This window comes from Fistularia commersonii, chromosome 21, assembly GCF_037954325.1.
Source record: "Fistularia commersonii isolate RoL2024-O1a breed Wild chromosome 21, RoL_Fcom_v1.0, whole genome shotgun sequence".
Classification (NCBI taxonomy): Eukaryota; Metazoa; Chordata; class Actinopteri; order Syngnathiformes; family Fistulariidae; genus Fistularia; species Fistularia commersonii.
The window spans coordinates 10334718-10360164 of NC_141304.1; the positions used below are offsets into that span (position 1 = coordinate 10334718).

General features: G+C 39.4%; 3 protein-coding genes across 4 annotated transcripts; 1 reads left to right on the plus strand and 2 right to left on the minus strand.

Moving 5' to 3' along the window:
* Positions 1-286: 286 nt before the first annotated feature.
* tp53rk (TP53 regulating kinase) lies at positions 287-3208 on the minus strand. Its single transcript, XM_086168872.1, has 2 exons — positions 2968-3208; positions 287-1187 (listed from the first exon to the last, which is right to left on the minus strand). Exons 1-2 carry the CDS (start codon positions 3170-3172, stop codon positions 694-696), a joined length of 699 nt encoding a protein of 232 aa, XP_086024998.1. The 5' UTR covers positions 3173-3208; the 3' UTR covers positions 287-693.
* A 1921-nt stretch (positions 3209-5129) lies between these two features.
* slc2a10 (solute carrier family 2 member 10) lies at positions 5130-14610 on the plus strand. Its single transcript, XM_086169089.1, has 6 exons — positions 5130-5352; positions 6730-6778; positions 8034-9278; positions 9374-9496; positions 10699-10834; positions 11785-14610. The coding sequence occupies exons 2-6, from the start codon at positions 6775-6777 to the stop codon at positions 11891-11893; spliced, it is 1617 nt and encodes a 538-aa protein (XP_086025215.1). The 5' UTR covers positions 5130-5352; positions 6730-6774; the 3' UTR covers positions 11894-14610.
* csnk2a4 (casein kinase 2, alpha 4 polypeptide) lies at positions 12520-24281 on the minus strand. 2 transcript variants are annotated; one of them, XM_086169091.1, is made up of 14 exons: positions 24143-24281; positions 22402-22441; positions 22077-22229; positions 21873-21984; positions 20780-20881; positions 19411-19461; positions 19162-19221; positions 18449-18532; positions 18167-18277; positions 17659-17760; positions 17194-17294; positions 16711-16859; positions 16233-16322; positions 12520-16102 (listed from the first exon to the last, which is right to left on the minus strand). In XM_086169091.1, the coding sequence occupies exons 3-14, from the start codon at positions 22175-22177 to the stop codon at positions 15984-15986; spliced, it is 1182 nt and encodes a 393-aa protein (XP_086025217.1). In that variant the 5' UTR covers positions 22178-22229; positions 22402-22441; positions 24143-24281; the 3' UTR covers positions 12520-15983. The 2 variants fall into 2 exon arrangements, with proteins under 2 accessions (XP_086025217.1, XP_086025216.1); XM_086169090.1 differs by having other exon boundaries at positions 22077-22441.
* Between the last annotated feature and the right edge of the window lie 1166 nt (positions 24282-25447).

A 25447-nucleotide genomic window follows, 5' to 3' on the forward strand; every position in this document is an offset into this window, starting at 1 on the left:
GGTATTGATCTGGTGCAGAATGTGCTGGAATGTTCTGGGTACCTGTTTCAGGGTGAAGAAACAATAGAATATTTAAATATGAGGTAAAACCAAATTCAAAAATCATTTTGTAATGACACTAAATTGAAAGAAATTAATAGAAAAAAGATAAACACGGGCTGAAAAAGGAGAATTAGTGCTCAAAAATGAATGTCAAACATAACCATTCATCTTAAAATCAGAATATATTTTAAAAAAGGAACAAGGGCTTCTTTAACAATTATTAATCTATTAAGATAAATGATAATTAAAAATTAATCTTAAAAATCTATATTCTCTGAATTGTGTCAAATTACAGAAAAATCAATAAATCATTAAAAAATCCATGCCAAATTATTTTCAAAATGTCTATGAAAAAGCACATTGAAATGACCAAGAAATACCATGGGAGAGAAAAAAAACAAAACGATGACAATTAACAAAATAAAAGAAACAAAAAAAAAAGAAAATCAGTGAGCGAAAATTAGGCATGAGACAGATCATAAATTCACCAGGATGCCATGTAGACAAACATTCAAAATTCTTTATTGTCTTGAGGATTCATTACAAAGAGAGAATTTTTTTCTGCATATTTAGAAAAACACATTCTGTGTTTTGAGGGGTGACCATAGAAACAAAGGGTTTCAAGTACATCTGGCTCCAGAGGGCCAAGGGTCATCCCACCATGGATCTTTTCCTGCCTCGCATCCGAACCTCATCCAGCTTCTTGATGACGGCATGCGACCTCTTGGACGAGGCGGCATAGCTGTTCAGCAGCTTTTCAAACAGCACCTCCGTGTTGGGGTGCGTGCTAAGGAAGGCTTTCTCCAGCACGTACAAGTCCACACCCTTGTCCTCTGGCAGCCCAGAGATGTAGCTCAGACCGAAGTCGATTAGCACCAGGTCGTAGCCTCCCTCCCCGCCGCCTCCAATGCCCCTCAGCAGCATGTTGGAGGTGGTCAGGTCTCCATGGATGACGTCCTCGTCATGCATCTTGGCCAGGATTTTACCAATCCTCTCGACCAGGCACTCCAACTTGCCGTCGGGTCGGGACCCGGGTTGCTGGGTTGAAGCTATGTGGTCGCGGACAGTCGACGAGCCTACAATTTCCTCCAGGAAAATACAGTGGGAAGTGTAATCCACAAAATAGACCACAGGGGTAGAGATGCCTGGGAGGAGAGAATCAAACGTCCTCATCCACGGGAACAGTTTCAAGATCGAAACGTATAATACACAACACACAGAAAGCTGCTTGCAGTTAAACTTCTGGATTCTACAAGCAAATACGCATGCACGGTTTTTGAATTTAACCAGGAAAAAAACACATTGAAAATAACAATTTCTTTCAAGACTGACCTGGCCAAGATGAGCAACAATACCAATAACAAATTTCCACAACGTGAATCAGGAAGCAACCACACATTCATACACATGCAAAAGGATGAGAAAACAAAACTGAGAATGAAAGCAAAATATATTTAAGACCTCCAAGACTGGATAAAATGTATACAGGCCAATGTGTCTAATTTTAAATAGGTTTAAATGTGTATAATGTGACAAGTACAGCCAGTTTTAGGTCTTTATGTACTCTGTTCCAAGTGGATGGGGCAGCAAACTTAAATGGCTTTTTAGTCCAAGATCACTTCTGACCTTTGTAACAGACAATAAATACAAGTTTTGAGACCGAGAACTAAGTCCCTGTAGTTTTTAGACTGATATGGGTCAGCAGGTACAGAGGAAGCAGGCCTAAAATTGAATTGTATATTAAAATATTAAAATATGAAAATAATAATAATAATAATAATACATTAAAATGTGGCAGTGTTTTAGCAGACCAACAAACACGCTCATATTATACGCAATGAAGTGTCAGAGCTAAAAACTCCGGTCTAGTTTACGTGTATGGGGCCCAAAAAAAAAGTCAGTCCAAAGTTTACATCTCTTAACAGATTTTCCACACTGTTGTATAAAATTAACAAAGAAAGTGTTCCTGTCGAGGCAACTGGACTTGAATACATTTGAATACATCACTTGAAGACATTTCACCCCATTTCAGTTCTGGAGGAAAGTATGGTTGAACTTCCAAAATAAAAGCACCCTTAATGAAGATAGCGGCAATACTGAAGCCGAGAATCATCGAAATATAAAAAATTACTGCAGCTATCCTATAACGTCACACATCTTAAATATTTAGATGTGTGCTGAAAACTGCATGTCACCGTTCACACTACTATCTTCATTAACCATTACCAAGGACTCTCACACACACACACACACACACACACACACACACACACACACACACACACACACACACACACACACACACACACACACACACTGCTGTCACAATTGCCAAAAATTTTCCTTGCTCCTTACTTCATTTCTTCATAGAACTAAAAGGCTGTGTGAATGACTGGTGCAAACTTGTGCCATCTAGAGTTCAGATAAAATGAATGGGAATTGGCTGAAGTGAGTGCTGCTTAGTGCATTTAGTTTGTGTAGGTTATGTTTAAGATTCAATTAAATAAGAAAATAGGTGAATTTTAAAGTAAATTCATTAAAGTAAATCTCAACAGACAGGTGCACACCAAAAAAACTTTAAATTTGGCATAGAACAAATTTTATCAAAACAATAATCACAGTTTTAATCACTAATTATTAAATGACATATTGAATGTATCTACTACAAGAAATTGGATTTTTCCTCATGACGAAGCCACAGAAAATAAAATAAATAAAAAAATCATTTGGTTTCATCGCTCTGTGATATTAGGCTGTTCTGCCCCCTAGCGGCGAGATATCGCAACGACAAGTAACAGAAACAGGACAGAAACGGATCCCGTTAAATTCAAACACTGTCGGTGTGTTTTCTGCTCCAGCACACAAAAATAATAAAAACTATTCGCGGTTGTACATTAGCCGGAAGCCTCAGGTCGGAGGACTCACCTGCTTTCCGGCAGCGCAAAATGGACCGGACCTCCTGCACCGTCCGCCGGTGTGTCAGCTTCTCGTCCAGCGTCGGGTGTCGATACTTTTTCTGGAAGCGTTCTTTAACGATAGTCGGTCTTCCGAGAAACTCCGCCCGGTAAACTCTCGCTTCCGCGCCCTGTTTCAGCAGCTCCGACCTGCTCAGGAACTCTGGAACCGCCATTTTCCTCGTGCTGCAACTATTTACTTCCGGGTTTCTTCTTCTTCTTCCTCTGTGAAAATAAAAAATATTAAAAAAATAATAATAATGAGTGAGTTTGTAAGTCGCTTTGGATAAAAGCGTCTGCCAAATGACTGTAATGCTATGTAATGTAAAAAATAAATAATGATAGATTACTCTCATTTCGGCTTTTCCCTTCAGGGTTCGTCACAGCGAACCAACCTCTTCCATCTAACCCAGTGGCGGGCAATTATTTTGGCTGGCAGGCCACGTTTCATATATTTTTTCTTTTCTTTTTTCTTTATTTTCTAATTTTTATGCGTAGGCCAATCATATAAATTGAAAAAAAGAACATTTCAATTTAAATATCTACATTTTTTAATCTCAATTTTAAAATCATTAATGATAATAGAAATGTACCGACATTACTTTTTAAGTAATCATTCAAAATTAAACAAAAGAAAAAAAATAGGAGTTTCTAAATTCAAGATCACTTGAAAATACTTATGAAAATATTCAAGTCTTATACACCTTTCCTTTCATTCTGGCCGATATTTTTCTATCATATAGGACCCCTGACACTTACAGGGAGCATTTAAACAACAAGAATATCAACAGCAACAACAACAATAATAATAATAATGATACATTTTATTTGTAAGCTTTAGAATAGAGATAACAGTGGATAAAAATAAGATTCAGATAAAATGAATATGAATGAATATGAAAATTATTGAATATGAAATGAATGAATATTCAATGAATATGAAAATGAAAATCAACATAAACTAGAAAATAAAAAATGGTGCAGTGACAGTTAGGGTGAGTATTTTGGTTTATTTGTCACTTGACAGGAAAATTACAAATGAAAGCAGGAACGTGATAGATGTCAAAAAAGAAGACTTATCAATAATGTTTATTTATATGATATACAATATTATAATATATATTATATATAATTATATATAATTATATAAATCATACATTATATAAATATATAATAATATATTATATTAAAAAGGGAATATTCTACTGATGGTGGACACAATGAAAAGGACACAATCAGAACCAAGGATCCATTCAAATTGCAAAGTCGTAACAATAAGTAGTGTCTTCAAATCCCTTTGATTTCAAAGGATGTTTTAGAAGATAAAAATTATGTGTGACTCCTGACAACCTCCTCGAACAGACCCCTCAAGTCCTGCTTGTCTGCAGTTTCATAAGACTCCCGGGACTCAGCATTCTTCATGTGCCCGAAGGCGTCCTCACTATTGATATCCACCAATGGCTGCTGTTTAACTACATAAAAATCCCACAAAAAAGAGTCCCCCTTAATACACAAAAAGTAATAATGCGTTGGAAATTATTAGAGAACTAAGGAAGAGTGACAAGTGCTTTAAATGAGCATTTAAAATCACATTCAGAGCATCCATGTTTCAGAAGTGTTTTCATTCAAATCTGCTAGGTTAGAGCTGATCTCTCATTTAGTTCTGGGTCCGCGTTTCACAATGGACCAACGGTTAGTGGACAAATCAGAACACTTCATCTCACGCACTGATGGGGACTCAGGAGCGGTCGCTCGTTCAGCATCTGCTCAAGGACCCTGAGGAAGAACCACCAGCCCTCTCATCATCACACACACTCTTCCAGCTGAGACACACAGCCCTGCCATTGACAGTGTCACCATGTACATCAATAATTATCTATCTATCTATCTATCTATCTATCTATCTATCTATCTATCTATCTATCTATCTATCTATCTATCTATCTATCTATCTATCATTATCTTCTTATCTACTTTTTCTACTTTATCTACTTTATTATTGTTATTCTGACGGGATGGATCATGAATAAGGAAAATAGCTGCGACAATACAGGCCGGAGGGCGCTTCCGAGATGTAGTACCGAGAGTGGCCACAAGAGGGCGCCTTGAGCCCTCCTCCCTGCAGAGGTTCGCTGCTTGACGCTCCTGCAACTTGACTCTGCTGCCACGTCGATCCAACTTCCTGGAGGATCGACTTTTTCGGCCTCATCCCGAGTATAAATGCGTTTCTTTTTCTTCTCCTCTCTTCTTTTCCTAGTCTCTCTCACTCTTGTCTGTCTTAATTGTTTTTGGCGGGACAGCCTTCCATTGCTCCTGAGCTGCAGGACCGGTACGAGTAACGGGTCGAACAGAGCCGGTGAGTTTTTGTTTGTTTTTTTAATTTTCAAACAGAGACTGTTCTCACACACACAGACTTTTTCGGGGATAGAACTCGATTTTTTGTTGTTTTCTAATCCAGAGAAACGGGGGAAATGTGTGTGTGAGTGTGCGTGTTTGACGGCAACAACAAAAACTTCATATAAGATGTTACGAAATAATTAAACACCGAATATTACTAAATGAATAATAACTATCATTGCTATGTATTTTAAATAAAACCTGAAAACTGCAATAAATTAGCATAAAGTAAGACTCGAGTTACTCAGAGTCTCAAACCCAGTTACCCAGAGTAACTCACCATATTTTTTGCCATTATATTAACTTGAAATCTGAAAAATAAAATTATTTCAATTATTTTGAAATAGAAAACACGCAAAACTTAATTTTTAAATTTATAATGAACCATTATCTACAGTTGGTAAAGTAAATGTGTGATGGGTGTCTGTCTTTGGAGCATTGGTTACCACTCAACCTTAATTTGTTGTTACTTAAAAAAAAAAGAATGTAATGAAAAGCTGACCTTTGACCTCCCCTCTCAGGAGCATGAAGAAGTGATGTGATAAAACTAATTTATCTTTACAAATTTCCGCTGTGTTTCCGTGTTGATAGGAGTATTAATACACCAGCGCTTGATGTAAACACATGTCGCAGCACAGTTTTAACTTCTACCAAATTATCACATACTGATATGTGAAAAGATACAATAATATATTTAAAATTCATGAAAGAAATAATAATGTTCACACAGCACTTTGATGAAAATAGCTCTATAAACATATATATTATCTATTGTAAAAAGTTCCCTGGCCAAAATTAAATGGAAAATTACATTAATTCATTTTAATTTACATTAAGAAATGCAAATAAATAACAGTGAACTTACAATTTGTGCAAAATAAGAGCCAAAAACTATGAGACATTAAATAAGGAAGCAGTTTCAGGGAACTTATTAAAATGCATTTTAAAAAAAAAACTGCTCTTTGTTATGTCCGCTGTTCCGAAAAGTAATTTCTCCTTAATTTTTGCCGAATTGGGGTTATTCGAGATCATTTTAGCTGATCTCTGGTTCGATTTTTACTCATAATCTTACTCAGGTGTCCTTGGTCCTTGAACCAAACTGCAAGCGACTTATTGGGTATTTACTTTTTATTCCACTGAACATTCGCACAATGCTGCGCTTGAGGCCATTTCGAGAGGGATCTGTAATGAAATCATTTCAATCAACAACAGGGTTGCCATGGTGACAGGGGAGCAACAGCTCAGTCGGAGGCAGAAAGGAGGAACACAGCTTTTGCGTCTGTTTATGTGTGCATGCGTGTGTGTACATCTTTCATGTTTTGTTTGAATTTTCCAGAGGACAGCAACATGATGACAGAGCGTCATTAGCAGGAGAGATAAGATGGGTGAGTGATTTATTTATCATTTTTGTTTTGTTTATCTAATTCTAAAGACCAGTCCGGGATCACTTTGTTAAGTTTTTATTATTATTTTATTTTATTATTATTTAGGAAATCAGTACCAGGTTTTATTTCTATTTTTTCAGGCTGTCACCAATCTCTTGACTTTTGCTTCCAAAAGTGATTGAACAGATAAATATTTGACTTAAATTTTGTCCATTAAAAATTTAGCTCCTTTTGAAATTTGTGGCAAACAAAAGAGGATGTTCATGTTCATGGCGGATGTTTGATATAAACAGTATCCTTTGATGGTGCACAGGAGACAGACCCGATGCTTGGAGAAATACTGCTTTAACCAATAAAAAAAACAATAATGATGATTATGAGAGAAAAATATTAAACAAATAAAAACACTATTCACAAAAGTCTGAGCTAAGTATGAACAGCAGATGTGTGTGACCTGATGAGCCATATGAGTCAAGTTCTTGTTCTGGAAATGCTAGATGCTAGAATTAGCCTTTTCAGCATTTTCGTGGCATGCAGGTTCTGCACAAAAAAATACACATTTAATGATTAGGACGTTTTTATCGGTTTGTGCCATTGTTTCATTTTTCACACAGCAACATAAGTATGTGCCAGGCGTAGTGATTATGTGATAGAGGTGAATGGAGTGTCCTTGTTGGCCTCCATTTATTCCCATAATAAAAGAGCCCTTTTTCAGGTGATGTAAAAAAGAAGTACATCTAGGTTTGGTCTGCTATTATGTGAGTTTAAGCAGAAGGAACACAAAGCTGTTTGCATGTTTAGCTCTTGGCTTCTTGAACGGGGAAGAGATCATTAAATCCTGCAAATTCTCTCAATAAAATGGTAGCAGTTTTTTGAAACACTCCTTATGGGCACTGCACCTGCAATTCCGCCGTTGGGCCTCCGGGAAATTCAGTGCTCGGCTCTTCCCGTTCGTGCAACCATAGTAGCGAAGAGCTGAGGCTGAGAAACCAATTGCCCTGAAAGTATTTTATCTGTCAAACAAGGCTGGACACCATTGAAATTGAGGTCCTTTCCAAAGAATATTCTTATGTTCGCCATTCATAATAGCTTAGCATGAAAATCCCTGTTCTGCGTTTCCTGATAATGTGGATAGTTCTGACTCCAACTCACTGGAGCAAAAAAAAAAGGAAAAACATGAAATGTTCTAATGGTGTTGGAATATTAAGGAATAAACCCTAATGGCTGTTGTTTAACCTTGTCATTCATCACACAGGCTGCTCCACCCTCCTGCTGGCCAGCGCCGTATCCTCTGTGGGCGGCCTGATCTTCGGCTATGAGCTTGCCATCATCTCAGGCGGTTTGTTGCAGCTCAAAGTGGAGTTCAGGCTGTCGTGCGTCCAGCAGGAGGCACTGGTCAGCTCCCTGCTGGTCGGAGCCCTGCTGGCCTCGATGGTTGGAGGCTGCTTGATCGACCGCCGTGGCCGTCGGAACTCCATCATCCTCAGCAACGCGCTGATCCTGACGGGCAGCCTGGTTCTGCTGGTCAGTTCCTACCTGGCGCTGGTGTTTGGGAGGATGGTGGTGGGCTTCGCCATGTGTATCTCCTCCATGTCCTGCTGCATCTTTGTCTCTGAGATGGTCACCGCCGACCGCAGGGGCTTCCTGGTAACACTGTACGAGGCTGGAATCACTGTAGGCATTCTGGTAGCCTACGCCCTGAACTACATCCTCTTTAACCTCAGGGGTGGGTGGAGGTGGATGTTCGGACTAGCGGTGGTCCCCGCCGTGGTTCAGCTGGTATCTATATTGTTCCTCCCGTCCAGCCCGGGGGGGTCCCTGAGCCAAAACTACTCGCAAGCTGAAAAGGACATGTTGGAAACCCAAGAAGCTGACAATTTGGACATCCGTTCCGGGACAGACCACAGGAGGGTGCAGTACAACACCATGTATCTGTTCCAGCGCAAAGACAACATGAGGACTCGAACCGTCATCGGGCTTGGACTGGTTCTCTTCCAGCAGTTCACGGGGCAGCCCAATGTTCTGTTTTACGCATCCACCATCTTTCACTCAGTGGGCTTTCAGAGCAATGACTCGGCGGTGTTGGCGACCGTCGGCTTGGGTTTGGTCAAAGTGGCGGCAACTCTCGCCTCCATGGTGTTCTCAGACCGACTCGGCAGGAGGCCCTTGTTGATCGGCGGATGCGCGGTCATGGCGGTGTGTCTGATGGCCATCGGCCTCCTCAACGGGCGCTCGCTGATGGAGGCCGAGAGGCCTTGCCAGCCTCAGGACTTAATCGCCAACGCTACTGCTCTACCTTTTCTAACAGTTAGGAACGGGTCAGCTTTTGACACGCCTCTGGGACTTGTAAATAATAATGCTCTAGATGATCGAGCTGGACAAAAATTGCTCAAACCTGTTCTGGAATCTTCTTCTAGCGTCCATGCAAGCGCTCTGAACTGGGTTGTTCTCGTCTGTATGATGGCTGTCGTCAGTGCCTACGCCATCGGATTCGGACCAAGTTTGTGCAGCATCTCTCACCAAGTCCAGAATTCAGAGTATTTCTAACCACGCCGTTCAACCGTGCTAATCTCTCTTTTGGTTTCCTTGTTCCAGTGACTTGGCTTCTCCTCAGTGAGATCTTCCCGGCTGCTGTCAGAGGACGAGCCTTCGCCTTTATCAACTGCTTCAACTGGGCCGCCAACCTTTTGGTCACGTTCACCTTCCTGGACGTTATCGGCAAGTCCCTTTAATTTCAAGCGTCTGCTGCAGGGAATCTCCTGTTGTTCCTTCTTACTTTCAACACAGCTAGGGTTTTCTTGGTCTGACAAGTCTAAGCATTGCAACGGTTCACATCTCAACCTGATTATTCAAAGTAGCAATCAAACCAGAATCAGTGAAGGGTTTTGATTTTATGCTGTTAATATCTGAAATGCATATTTGGTCAGCACTGTTACTTCACTGCAAGAAGCTTTGAATTCTCTGGGCTACTGGTTTGTTTTTGTGTGGAGCTTGCATGATAAAATGATATCATACCATAGGGTCCCTAAGCCACAAAAAAATCCCCTTAAACAGTTGAGATGGGATACTTTTAATGGGGTCCATTTGGACGGTTACACAGGTTTTGTTATTTTAGCTGTTTACGAAAACATATTCAGGATAGAGTTATATAATCAAAATGGGCTTTAAGTTGCAGACTCTCAGCTGTAATTTGAGAGAATTCACATCCAAATCGGAGCAAGGGTTTAAGGAATAACAACTCCATAATACATAGCCACCCCTTTTTCAAAGGACCAAAAGTAATTGGACAATTGACTCAGAAGGCTGCATGGGCTCTCCCCTCGGTAACTTGTCATCAATTAAGCAGTTAAAAGGTCTGGAGTTATTTCCAGGTGTGGCTTTTGATTTGTAAGCTGTTGCTGTGAACACACAACATGCGGTCAAATGAGCTATCAATGGAGGTGAAAAAAAAGAAGAAATCCATCAGAGAGATGGCAGAAATGTTCGGAGTGGCCAAATCAACAGTTTGGTGTATTCTGAGAAATAAAAGAGTGCACTGGTGAGCTTGGGAACTCAAAAAGGCGTGGAAGTCCACGGAAGACAACAGTGGTGGATGATCGCAGAATCCGTTCCAAGGTGAAGAAAAACCCCTTCAACAACCCACTCAAGTGAAAAACACTCTCCAGGAAGTAGGTGTATCAGTATGTAAGTCTACCATAAAGAGAAGACCTCATGAGAGTAAATACAAAGGCTTCACCAAAAGGTACAAATCATTAATCAGCCTCAAAAATAGAAAAGCCAGAGGGAAAAAAATCCCCCAAGTCCAGAAACCCATGGGGAAAAAAATGAAAATATGAGTCACTTATAAAGCAGATAAAACTGTCCTCTGGTCTAAAGAATAATCATTTAGTTTGCTGTCTCTTTTTTTTTCTCGGTTTCAGACGCTATTGGATTGTCAGTGACGTTTCTCTTGTTCGGGCTAAACGCCGTGGTGGCTGGAGTTTTCTTCTATTTAATTCTTCCGGAGACCAAAGGCAAAACTCTGGAGCAGATTGACAAGGAACTACGACTGAACAGGTCAGAACGACTTCGACTGTTGAGCCGGAACTGGGACTCCCATGTTCACAGTTTTTATCGAATTTGAATTAAGATTTCCTCTGTGACTAATCTGTTCAATTGTTGTATTTATGCAGATGATACACAGACTTTCTCAAATGACTAAGCAACACTTCACTAAACTTGTATTCTGCAAATAAATTAAGGTGGTGTGGTGTAGGTCTGCAACAAAGCTTAATGATAAAAGCAATTGAGTATGAGAGGCCAAATACTTATACAACTTATACAAAATAAGCATATAAAAAGCAGATTATCCGATGGATCAAACTTGTGATTAACCCTTTTTCAAGAAAACAAAACAAGTAAACCATTTAAGTCTGCATAGGGCTGTATTCTGAATCATCCTAAATTGCAACATTGATGGCAATCATTCATATTGTGGTTTTCCTCGGGTTTCATTCGTCCAAGAGGTTTTATAGTGCTGGATATTTACAAAGGGACAAGTAGCCCATAATTGTACATGCAGAATTACAAGCACTTGTAATTAAGCGCGCATGACTAAAGGTACTTCAAGTTCTGCAACCAAGTATTAGTGTTTGTCTGTATCCACTCACATGCAATTGCAATCACATGAATGCTAATCAAATTTCTTAGTCTTGCTCTGCTTATTGGTTTCTCATCAATGAACTTTTGTCAAATTTGTCTTTTTTTTAAGTCATCGTGGTTTGTAAACTGAAATGTTTAAAAAAAAAACCAACCTTGAATGTAACTAGAAAACAGATACTGTTTAAGGTACAGTTATTTTGATTATTCACATAAAAGTGGTATTCACCTAGATATTGTTTTAATGACTGATTGACTTTCTTACTGCGTTCAATGGATATGGGAGTAAATGTTGGCTGGTTTCTACAAGACTGAAACATTTTTGAATGATATCAGTGCATCTTGTAAAAACTGTGTTTGTTACGCAGATTTGACCATAGCGGCACACTCTGCTGCCTCTTCAGACGGAGAGCCTCCACCCCCCACTACCACAGGCTGAGCACCTTGGAGCACGTGGCTCATCTTACTGCTGAGTGAACGGCTCGCCAAGCAGCATTATGTTGGATTTATTTTCAAACACCCAGTTTTAATTGTTCAAGTTTTGACCTGATAATGTGTTGTTGGCAGTTTAATTCTAATTTCACAGTGTATGTTGATGTTAAATGTCCTGCTCTAAAAATTGAAGATAAATGTTGATAGTGAAATAACTCACTGCGGGAATTTGATGTTGTACGGTACTTCAACAAACAGAAAAAAACATAACTGCTAAATTTTTTTTTTGAAAAACCTAGTCATTGACTTGTGGTCCAAAATGCTACTTTTAATGTCTAAATAGTAAATGCTCTTTTCTTTAGAGAATTGTGTGTGTATATGTATATATATATTTTTAAGTTGAAACATTTTGGTTGTAAAAACTATTATATGTCAGTAAAGCCATCAAAGGAATGGAACAATGGAAAATGGTAATTTCTTATTTGTTCACATTCCATGTTGCTAAGAGGTATAACAAAGAGATACATTTTTCATACCATTCTTTATATTTATAAAAGTCTGTTGCTCATAGCTGTCAAAGGACAGTGTATTACTGTGAAAATTGTGCATGTTATGCAGGATAACAGTGCGACCCGCCGGAATACGTGGATAAAATCAATCAGATGTACCCATTAAATAAAACATGTTTATTTACACAAATATTTTCAAATACTAGTCTTCTACATGAGGACATAAAAATATATACAGTGACTTGGGGGTTTGACTGCTCCTTTCTCAGGTCAACCTTTACTGTTTCCTGTTTACATTTTCTGGTTTCTGATATGGGGAAAAAAAAGGGACATCCAAAAAAATTTTTTTAAATGAACAGTGGGGTTCAACAAACACTTTCTAACTGTGGCACTACGACAGCGGGGAAACTACCCTTCCAGTGCTATTCAACTATAACTTCAACTAGAGGTGTTGAAAGACAGTCAACTACTCTCAGGAAAGATGAACAGAGCTGGCTTTCTTCCCCAAAACCACCTGAGCCTCCAACAGAGAGCAAACACTTTTTCAAGTTGTAAAGAAAAGAAAAAATACTTTAACCTGCATAACAAGAACAAGGTTTGGTCAGTCTCTTTTTCCCAACTGACAGTAAACTTTGGTTAGTTCTTGAAGTAATTCAAGGAACTGGAAAGCAGCAAGTTACAGAATCATGTCTTCGCAGAGCTGGGGGAACCTTCCCCGGCTTCTTGAGGACGTAGTACGACGCTGAAGTTCAAAAGTCCAGAACGGTTAATAACAAATCAACCTGTGAGTGTGTCATGTGTGCATGTGTGAGAATGCCAGTGGGTGTCTCATATCAAAGGAAGACCGATGATCCAGTCTGATTTATGAGTTGTAAGACGTAAACGACTCAGGAGAGGGGAAAAGTGTCTCCGTGTTCCCACAGACCCGGAGCAAAGGACAGCACCAACACACAGGGCTGATCTGGAGGGAAACAACTCCTTCCATGTTGTGTCACATCAAGCACTGGGCAAATGATCACCTCCTTACCTCTGCTTTGAACTAATGTGAAGTCATATAAACATACATATACATATATGTATGGACATATACACACACACACACATATATACATACATACATATACACACATGTATACATATATACTGTATATGTATATGTGTACTGTATATGTATATACAAACATACATACACATTTACATTTATACATATAGAGGCAGGTCAGTAAGTATTTGCTCCCCCTGCGATTTTGCAAGTTCTCCCACTAGGAAATCATAGAGGGGATCAAAATTTTCAGCGTTGGTGCAGATTCAGAAATCCCAGGGGGATCAAATACATATTGACCGGATCTATTACGTGTGTATATATGTATATATATACGTACGTACACACACACGTACGCACACACAAACACTCACTGTATATATGTGTACAGTCTGGGCTGACATTACTCGTACCCCTGGCAAATTTTTGGCTACGTTTATTCAAATCAACCGACTTTGTCACCTGTCTTACTGTCCGCCTGGCCAGTAAAGGGGTCACTTTTGGCTTCTGACCATATCCTCTTAAGATATTTCAGTGTGGAACGTCTTGTATCTTTTATGGTACTTTGTACTGCAGCAATGATATAAAATGAAAACATTGCATCACAGTAAGTGGGATACTTTTGAACTGCTTGGACTATGTCGAATAGTATAGAACTTTGGCTTTTCCCACCGATTGGGACCGTTGCAGTTGGTATGATTAACTTTGCACACATCATTTTTTGGTCAAATGGGAATAAAAGTTGAGAAATTCTTTTTCACCCACAATGATGCCTCTTATACGTTGTCTTATTATCTTTTGGGAGAAGCCTGTGTCATTCAAGTCGCAAAAAAAAAAAAACTGTTGGATGAATAAAGGTAACTAAGTAAAAACCTGCCAGGGACATTAATGCCTTTCGGATTTGCCTATGTGTGTGTAAAGCAGGCAACAATCGTGGCAGACCTCTGCGAATGTACAGTATAAGTGAATGCAGCATTGGAGGGGGCAATTCCATCTGTTTTTCTGAAAAACTCCTCCTGTGTCACTTCTGGACATCCAGACTCCACTGAGTCCACTGAGCGCGAAGGACTTTAACTGCTAACTTCTGGTTTAGCTACCATATTGTCTACACTATAAGGCGCACCTAAAAGCTTTTAATTTTCCCAAAAACCGACAGTGTGCCTTATAATCCAATGCGCCTTATATATGGATCAATATTGGTTATTTATGGCTACTGTAATTAGGGGGCGTTGCCGAAGTAGCAGCGGTAAAAACAGTAAAGGGGAATTCCAGTCCCACACCATTTGTGTGTGTAAAAAGACCCCAAAATGGCACCTTTCAAAAGACACGCTTACGACGCTGAGTTTGAAATTAAGGCGATCAGTCACGCAGTACAACATGAGAATAGAGCAGCAGCGAAAGAATTCAACATTAATGAATCAATGGCACAGAAGTGGAAGTGGAAGCAACAAGATGACTTGCCCCAAGTAAAGACTTAACAGAGTGTCAGAGGAAACAAAGCGAGATGACCACAGTTGGGAGTGGGACTGTAGTTTCTATTCTATGCGCCTTATTATGCGGTGCGCATTATAGTGCTGAAAATACGGTATATTAATAAAGATAGACTTGGAGTTTTCCCAGGAAGGGAAAAAAAAGAAATCAGAAATCAGATTATGGCAGTTACACAGGTCATTTCCGAAGTTCAGCCTCAAGATAATGTCTTTTTTTTGACCATATAACCAACACCATACCTGTAGTTACAAAAGTATCATTGCACATTTGTATCATTGCTAATATCCAGCTTTAAAAAAAAAAAAAAAAAAAAATACATCCTTGGCTGTATATTGTAGGTTGGAGAAGTTTCTGCCCCCCCCCATTGAACCATCTGCGATTCCCATAATTTCCCCCCCTGGTAAGAAGGGACCAGAAGCATCTAATGACATCATCTGCCTTAAAACACTCAAGGTGTTCTTAGATGGGGACCTGATGTTCTCAATAACTTCACAAGTGCTTGATGTGAACAAAACATTAGATAGTTGTGCAGTAGTAAACAATACAGGATGTGCTCCTTTTGGTGCTGATCCCTTAACAAGCCCATCGAAGTATAAGTCAGCTGTGGGTGAGATTTACACCCCCATCCAGTGGCTACAGCTTTTGTGGGGCCTTGAGGCCTGGTACTTGTGTATATCAACCACACTGAACATTCATTGCAGGTTTTCATGATTAACCAGGGAGGTAAAGGAATGCAACAAACTAGGGATGCACCAAGTGAACATCTAGACCTATAGTGATACATTAAAAATTATGAAACTGATCATTTTCTGTGTTTGTGTCCTTTTTTAAAGTAATTTATTCCCCACTAATCCCATGGAAACAAATCTTCAGTGTAATCGTTAACAGTAGTTTTCACTCCTTTTACAACGCTAGTTATATGAGCAATAACTCATCCATAAAGGATGGGTGGGAGATGGCTGACAAGTTGGTGCATCCCTTGAAAGAACATCTCTTCAAGAACAGCGTTGGGGGTGGGAGGGTATGCTTGATATGTGGAGAGCTGACAGAGTGGAACTGGTCTAGTGGGGGTACTGGGAATGCAGTGGGGTGGTCACTGTGGGGCACCTGCAGCAGCAGGCACTGGGGTGCTCAGGGCATTGGAAGCGGCAGACAGGACTGGTGAACCGGTGAGTGGGCCCAGGGCAGTGGACGCTGGAAGGGCCGAGATACCTAGGAGAGATGCTCAAATCTCATACACGTTTGTATCTCACAGCTGCAGATTACAGCTATTGACTAGAAGAGAACCTCTTGCTGGATTAGTGACAACCTTGGGCTGGCGTGTTAAATTGTGTGTCCTCACCAGTGATCATGCTGGCTGAACTGACAGCTGGGTTCCCACTGGGCATGTTTGTTGATCCGGATGCCCGAGACTGATCCTTCACGATCGGAACTGTGAGAACAAGAAACCTCTCTCATTTGAAGGCCTGAACCCAAACTACAATCAGGGCTGCTACTACATTATCCATAATGCAACTTTTCTGATCACCCATAAACTGCTTTGTAAAGATATAAAATTAACTAAAGCATTCTAAAATGAATAGGTCTGTATCATATAATTGGATGTTTCTTGAAAAGGTATGTTTGTAATCTGTTTTGTCATTGAACTCACAAATAAATTGAGGAATTTAAAGAAAAAAAAATCCCTTGAGGCACACAAGAAGAGGCTTTAGCTGTCAGAAATCATAATTTGGACATGAATTTCTGCCACAGGCAAACATCCACCAACTGAATCCACCCACTGCTGTTGACAGGACTGATTCATTTCACAGGAGACGTACAGAAGTAGGGGTGGTCCATGGCTTCACGGGCCGTCAGCCGGGCCTGGTGGTCATAGCGTAGCAGCCTGTCCAGGAAATCAAGGGCCTCGGGGCTGACCAGGTGCTGGTTCTCACTGTGCACAAAGCGCTCCCATCGCTTACGAGAATGTCTAGAGGGGAAAGCAAATGTCAGAACAACAGATAATCAAGGATGTTGTTTTGGAACTTTGAACACTGAATAATTTACACACCGATGGAATAATTGCTGAGTGCCCATGCTTGTGTAGACAGGTTAGAGACTCCTTAGATAAAAATATGGGGTGACTTTATGCAGTGAACATGAGCACCAAGCAATGCAACATAAGGGCTCAGGCCCCACACCAAATTTCCCAACTTCTCTTTATCGTCAAGGAAATTGTAACAGTTACTGCAAGGTAAGAAGTGTCCAAATAAAATACACGGGTGATAACTAATGACCAGGAGTTGAATTAATCATCATCTTACCTTCCTAGTATATCGTTGAAGCGAGGTTCCAACTCAATGTTGTACTTGTCAATGTAGTCATAGAGGTCTTCAGTGCCCAGAACCTTGGCTATTCTCACCAGCTATGGGACATCAACCACTTAAGATTAATATTATCCAGTATCAATTCATAGACACTATGACCTATGACTCACTGTAGCACATAATTTCTTGTACTCAATCACTGCAGGTGAGTATAAAGGTAAGCAATACATATATCACTGTGTTGGAAAGTGTTGAATCTGAGACAAACATCTTAAAGTTCCAACAGATCCCAGCCCTGTTAGCTCACTTGATGCCTCATGCATTGTCTTAAAGTCTTTAAAGCAACACTGACCATTAAATTAGAATATAGTGGGAGCTTATGGTCAGCTAAGTCTTAATATATTGTCAAACTTTCATTTTTTGTGGGGGGGGGTTACAGCACTCCAGCTTAAGAGTTTTCACCTGGTCATAGTTGTCATGGCCATGAAAGAAGGGTTCCTTCCTGAAGATCATGCTGGCCAGCATGCAGCCCAAGCTCCACATGTCCAGACTGTAGTCGTACATCTGTTTATCACACACAAATATGGGTGAGAACCAAAAGGTTCTGATGAACGTATTCCTGAAGTCCCGGTGAAATCTCTTGAGTAATTTCACCCGTGTAAAGCAACAGAATTCTAGCAAAAGACTCCATAGATCATCAAAAAAATATGCTTCAAAGTCATCAGGAATTTCTATAACACCCATCAAGTTTGTATATCAAGATTCTTACTGATAAAAAGACATTTCTGAATATCATGTCTTCTTTTGGCACACTGCTGAGTCCGACTACAAAGCTTGAAACTTTCTTTAAGTTTTACTTTATGGAACTATAGTCTATCTGCGGGTGTTTTTACAAAAGAAAACTTTACACCTTTGTTTGACAGTAACATCCAGACATGCACCCACACCACAGCAACAAAAGCTACCGTACCTGGTAGTCCACCAGCAGCTCTGGTCCTTTAAAGTAACGGGAGGCGACCCTGACGTTGTACTGCTGTCCCAAGTGGTAAAACTCTGCCAGACCCCAGTCTATAAGGCGCAGCTACAGAGCCAAAGAAAGCAGTTAGGAGTTACAATTCGTAATATGCTCTGGATATCGAAATAGTTTTTCACATTATGGTAGAAAAACAGCTATGTAGTATGTAGCTAATAGTAACATGTAAGGTCATTGTGTATCGCTTGGATTTTGAATGTTCAGCTGTTGGGCACTGACCTTACGGTGTTCATGATCTATCATCACGTTATGGGGCTTCACATCTCTGTGCATGATTCCCATACTGTGGCAGTAGTCAAGGGCCTGGAGATTGACATGGGTCCAAAACAGCCAAAAGTTACACAACATGCTGACAGACAAAGCTATGGTCTCCAAAGTAGAGGTCCAAGATATTGAATGAAGACTGCTGCGAGCCAAGCCAGAAGAGAAACCTTAGTAGTCAAACAGCAGAGTGAAAATTAGGCTACTTCCTGTTATGTTTTACAGTTATATTATTGTCCATTCTTTCTTTTGCAAGTGATCACATGCAAAAAATGTGTATACTTACTAGTTCAAAGGGACTTTTTAATAGGTACTGTTACAATATTGTGAAAATAGTGAAACTATACAGTATTTTTTGTGACTGTGACATAACACGAATGTATGATGCCTAGATTGACAACAGTACTACAGATATATACATTTTTTTTTCCTGTTATTCTCATTGCAATAAGTTTTCACCAGGTAAATAAAATGCCGCTTGTTTATTCTGGTCATTAATATGGGACAAAATCCAAATACTCATAATAATATTATTCCTACTGTATGTATGTTCTTTCATTCTCATATACGTACCAAATGAAATTTTTCAAAAGTGTGACAATGCCATGAATAACATGTAGTACACTCCGGTTGGCACATGTTGAAAAAAGTTTTTACTGTCAGCGACCCACCTTAAGGATCTCGTACATGTAGAATCTGATGTCATAGTCTGTCAGGGTCTGGTAGAGTTGCTGGGGACCAAAAACAAAGTCATATTGCTTTTTAGGGTAAAGATTACCGTAATTGCTACAGTAATACTTCACTGCCAATGACTGAGGGTAGAACCAGAAGATCGTGTACTTTCTTGCAAAGATGACAAAGCACTAGTTATCAATAAACCTCGATTACATACATACGTACACACACAATTTCTTTTTTACCTTGAAATCTGTGTTGTTAACATGTTCAAAGACCAAAGCGGGTGTCCGTGACTGAAAAAAAAGAAAAGATGCAAGGGACTTATGCAGAAATGAAAACTACCTTTCAACTGCTTAACTACAAGAAGCAAGGCAGCTAATGCAAGGTTGAGAATTGCAGTATTTCTCCAATGCTAAATGTTACTCATAAGGACTAAATTCTCAGCAGTGTTTGGTGTTCAAATAGAGTAAGCTGAAAGGCCACCTTCACATCACAGGCCTTGGCATCTACATGGGCATTCAAGTATCACATCCAAGAAGCTTTAAGAAAACCCCCAAATTAGATTAAAAAAAACTCTATTTCAGAATTGAGCAACGAGAACTCATGGACCAAATAAGTAACGAAAACATTTTGCTGCATTTCCACTTAAGGCAGCTGGATATATATAATCTGCTGAGCTTAGTGTACAACATTTTAAATGAACTGGAACAACTTCTTGACTTTGTTAGACCTTGCGAAAAGGCTACACTATATCCTCCTGACCATCATCTGTACAGATTGTACCATATCATTCAGCACAGTGTGCTTGGGCAAATAATTTTTAGTAGCCCTGTCAGACAATACAAAGAGGATTGGTTCTATCAACTACTTCAGAACCAATTAAAAAAAGCTGATCTCCCTGACTATATTTGTCTAATTGGCTTTAATGTTTCTATTTTTTGACAAGTATAACAATCCAATAAACAGCAATAGCTGGCACTTAAAGTGTAAAGAAAATATCATCTATCAATATGTGACAATCAAAACAGTTATGATCAAGACTTGCGATGATCAAGTCTGAGCAGACTCAATTTTTGAAAGAATCCCAGTGAAAAATAAAATCTTATTTTCCTATAGAAGACTACTGGGTGACCTAAAGAAGCCGGAAGGAAATAAAGCTGGACCTGTTCGAGTACTTTGACACAAAAAAGGAATACTAGACTGAATAACTTCCTAGAAACAGATGGTGACGAATTCAAAGAAATCAAGTGCCCCAGTAAGGAAATTGACAAATGGATCCTTTGTTTGTGATCTGGTGACAGACGCCCATCAGAACATTTAGCGATCATTCTTGGTTTTATGGAAGCATCTACATAGTTTGCTTTCATAGTCAACAGTTTCATAGTCTTTTCTTTAATTTGCCACCAATCTGTGCATCTACTTAACACTCATTTTGCTGAATAAGTACTTACAGATACAAGTTTCCCAAGCCCACATGAAAAGCTTGCCCAGGAGGTACGCTCAATACACTAACATACATTTTAGAGCCACAATGTAATTCATGTTTAAATGCAATATATCAATAATGGCATATTACAATGTGATGAACTAAGAATCAAACTGTCAACTTACTACAGGGTCTTTCACAATATCGATAAGGGAGATTATGTTTGGACCTCCCCGCAGATTCTCCAAAATCTTAATCTCACGCTTGATCTTCTTTTTCTTCACAGGCTAAATGGAGAACAGGGGCATGTCAGTATGTGAGAATTAAGTGGTGCTGAAGCTGGAAAGGACTAAAGTCTTTCAATGTCAGAGATAGGCGGTCTCAAAAAATTATCTCACGCCGCATATACATCTTTTGAAATGTCATCAAGTGACACAGGTCAAAATAACATAAGAATTCAGTTCACAACATAACTAAAAAATAAAATTATTTATGACCCACTGCATTTTATTTTATGGTTTGAATTTCTTTATCTGTTGGACCAAAAAAAAACAGTCAACTTTTAAAGAGTGTATGAGGGGAAAAAAAAATCAAAACAGGCTCAGTAAGATATGGCTATCAACCATATTGAGTCAGTTTATGCTGCACTTCAACAAGGAGTCATCACACAGGTCCAAATGGACAAAGTGGCATGCCGTCGCACAAGTGAACTCTTTCACAAGCACACCCCCGAGACCTAACTTGAAACATCACTTTAGATTCAACAAGCAGCTAAATTGAACATCTATTGTGGCAATTCCTTTTGAATGTGTCTGGGTACCACTTGTAATGCACATCACTTCATCATTAATTGCAAAAAGAAGCAGCCTCATAAGTGTCTGTAATTCATTATGTAATGTTTCATTTTAAGTATAACTGTGGGTAATTGGCTGAAACCAAGCCTTTTTAACAGGATCATTAGTCATATTCTTACATATATTGCATCCTTGATCCCCTTAGTAAAGTCAGCCTTGACCTGCAGCCACTGAGGAGCTCCACTGGGTAGGTTGGGGTTGAGGGTCTTGCCAAAGGTCACTGAAGTGTTCGTACCAAGGGAGGGGCAAAGAGTGGCTTTCCAACTCTTCTAAAAATTTCAGTTATATGCTTTGCTATGCTTTATAAAGCCACTCCACTGCCGCCACATTCACCAGATGATGGAGAGTGTGGTTCGCAAAGGACGGTACCATAAGCTATCAGGACTAGGAAGTTCCTAAGTAATAGTAACGGGTATTGACTCACCTTGAGTATCTTTACCACCACCTTCTCATTATTGGTTAGATTGATGGCCTCGAAGACTTCGCTGTATTTGCCTCGACCCAGTTTTCGCACCAACAAAAAGTCATCCTGGTTTCTGTGACAAAATATTTGAATAAATGTAAGCTGGGTAGTTGGGAGTCAAGCAGACAGTTGGGGAATTTTACACAAAGCCCAAAAATAATTTACCCCCACTCCACTACATGGGATTCATAGTCCCAGTACTCCCTTGGCCGGAGAGTGTTGACCTCTGCGTACACTCGAGCCCGGTTCGGCACGGGTCCTGACATGACCGACAGCTTAGAAATGCAGACGAGGAGGTCTCACTGTAGCAAGGTGAGGCTGGACAGGCAGGTATACAGGGGTAGGATAGGCAGGGAGGGAGGTAGGGAGGGAGGGAAGGAAGGAGGGGAGGGAGAGAGGGAAGGAGGGGAGGGAGGAAGGAAAAGGAGGGAAGGTCGGGGGTCTGTAGTTGATTCCAACAGAGCAGGGTGGTTGGTGGGGGGGGGGTCACCTGAGGATAGGGGAGAGCCACCAGGGGCACAGCGAGAAAGCTTTAAAGAAAACAGGGAAAAAATAAAAATAGGTCATTTACATCACTGTTAGGTTAATGGATGCTGCATCAGCGGATTAGTATTATAACGGTTAACAACACCTCACTGCTCAAAGGTAACAACATAAATTAAAGAAATATGCCAACTTATATGATTGAGGTGATGAGTTACGGTAATTCAACAATGCACCAGATGATGGAGTCATGAATAAAACTATGAGAGTGCTCCATCCGTTCCAACTGTTGAGCTTGGTGTAACAGACAGTTATTTTAATTTAGCAGAGTGGCCTTCAGATGAAAAATTACTTTGATTTCTTGCATACAAGTGACAGTAGGAAGTGCTCAACATGTCAATTTCCAAAAAGATTCACAGGGGTTAAGTTGTAATGAGGTAATACTCTGTCTCAGTAGATATAAAAGGAGCAGTATATTTAAGGTGTTTCTTCAAAAATGTTTTTTGAATTTTAAGGTAAACCAATTGTTGTTAAATATTTTATTTGATAATGTGTTTTTCACTGATAGTTTTTGAGATATATTTATAACATAGACAAATCAGACACACATTACATTGAATTGATTATTCTTGATGGCCGGGCCTTTAAAATGAATTAGCTGTTATTGTCACACAAGACATTGTAACCCTGTCAAATTTTAGTTCAAACATTGACATTAATCATCATGTCTGAGTATGTTATAGCTTGACAATATATTGCACAATATGTATGATAGCAACAGAGATTCCTAAGATTTGTCTCCTGATATGATTTCTACAGTTTAAATGAACAGGTAAACAACATGCCGCATGTCAAATTGAACACCTTTAAAATGTCAGAATATGTTGGCCATTGCCACGCTGACAATGTTCCTGTGACAGATTTTAATTCTAGTTTCAGATGATAAGTTTGAAATTAACTAGCATCCAATAATTCAAAAATAGTGTACACCCGGACATATGTTGGGAGATTTGTGACGATCATTTTTCACTGACCACTATTACTGAAATCCACTACAATGGTCATCGTTTACCCTTTGATTTTCATATCAGTCAAGGGAATTTCAACAAAAATAGTCAAAAATACATTTGAAGAACACCTAACTGTAGTTAGCAACACATTAAAAATGAGTTAATAATGATAAAATGCATTATTATTAAGTGCATTAGGTTTTTTTTTTCTCAAATTGTCAAATCAAAAATAATTGGCCAAATAATAGGCCAGAAAAATTATTACAAAAAAGCGCTCAAGCAGTCATTACATTTTTAAAGGTTGAAAACGTCGAATTGTCTTAAAATACGTGAGAGAAACATTTAATTATAGAGGGAATTAAGACTCCTCATTATCCTGTAAACCGGCTGAAGTCCTGGTAGTGTTTTGCGTCTGACCAGAATTCGTAGAGCTAAGCTGACTGAGGATCGGATTTAATGTTGTTTTATTTTAATGATCTTTGCGAATAAAAACGTGTTATAATAAGAGTATTTACAAAAGGTCACTTAAACTCTCATCCTGCGGCAGGCAGCCTATTACCGGAGGCGCCAACGGAGAGGGGGGGGTGGGTTCGGTCTGAGTAGGTGTTGGGAAGTTATCAGTGCCAGCCGGGCCCTTTGCTAGCCGGGAAACATATGCATGCTAGCGCCGCTTCGCTTCCGAGGAGGCGCTGAAACACTAAATACCAACGGCAAAAAGTCATTTCATTGTATGTTTACCGCTTAATGGATGCTGCGACCGAAATAATTCCCACGCAGCTCTGTTTGGTCAGGTCAAAATAGCCTGGTCCCCACGGTCGCCGGTGTGTCTGTGATTTTGCTGTCTCAGAGACAATATGGCCGACCATCGCCAACTACGTCCTGACAACTGCAACGGTGGCCGTGGAGGAACAACCGTCTCAAAGTCGCCTCTCAGGGTCAGAGGCGTGGGACCTTGTCGACTCAGAAATGATCAAATTCAAAATCAAAATAAAACTATCTGCTCAAATAATAATAAATGTTGCTGAATAAATGCCGAATAAATGTTTCGAGGAAGGAGGTAATGCCGTGAAATATTTTTTCAGCCCCTCCTTTGCAAACAAAAACGTGTCCATTTTTAACACTAATTAATGGCTTTACCATTCCAACTTATTTGGCAATGTTTCTATTTATTTTGATAAACTTGAGATTTTTGATTTTTTTCGGGGGGGGGGTAATTTTAATTGATTTTGTAATTATCATGTGATATCCTCTTTACAAAATTAGTTTGCGTACAGCACAATGAGAGATGATTAGTAATACTTTCTCACATATATAGTTTTTATATATGTATGAATTGTGAGTATGTCAAGCTAAAGTCATTTCGATGAGTTTGAATTGCTTAGCTATCGCATTTCAATCATTTTTAAGATTTTTTTGGTTATTATTACTGTCATTATTCATTTCTTTATTATAGCATTCAGACTCACTGTAAATGTACTATTTTACCAAAATCACAGAAAAGAAGAAAAGAGCTTTGACTACATAATTTAAAATCCCTACATGCATTTCAATAAATGGCCACTGGAGGGATCAGCGAGCCGCACGAACCAATGCTGTTTAATGGCTTTTATCATCATAGGCTGAATACTATTACATTTCTAAATAAAACACCAGGGATGTGTTATTGTTTTACACCTCATCCAAAATAAGCCTGGTATTACATTTTTGTTTATGCATAACTCTGATGATGCTTCATTTTTTATATGAAAGGAATCTCTCCAATGGTCTGTGTTTGCAAAATAGCTTTACATTCAAATGAGATTTCATCTATTTGGATGTGACGCTATGTGAATCATGTGCTTTACAGTGCATGTTTCTGCTGTCAAGGAAATTAGCAGTGCAACTAAAACATGTTTTGCAAAGTATTATAATAGTATCATGATAAATGAATTTAAATAAAAAAAAAGTGGCAAAGGAGGACAGCGCAAAATAGACAAAAAGCACTATCTCGTTTTCAAGGCATCATTTATAGCTAATAAGCCAGCTGATATCACCACAGTGACA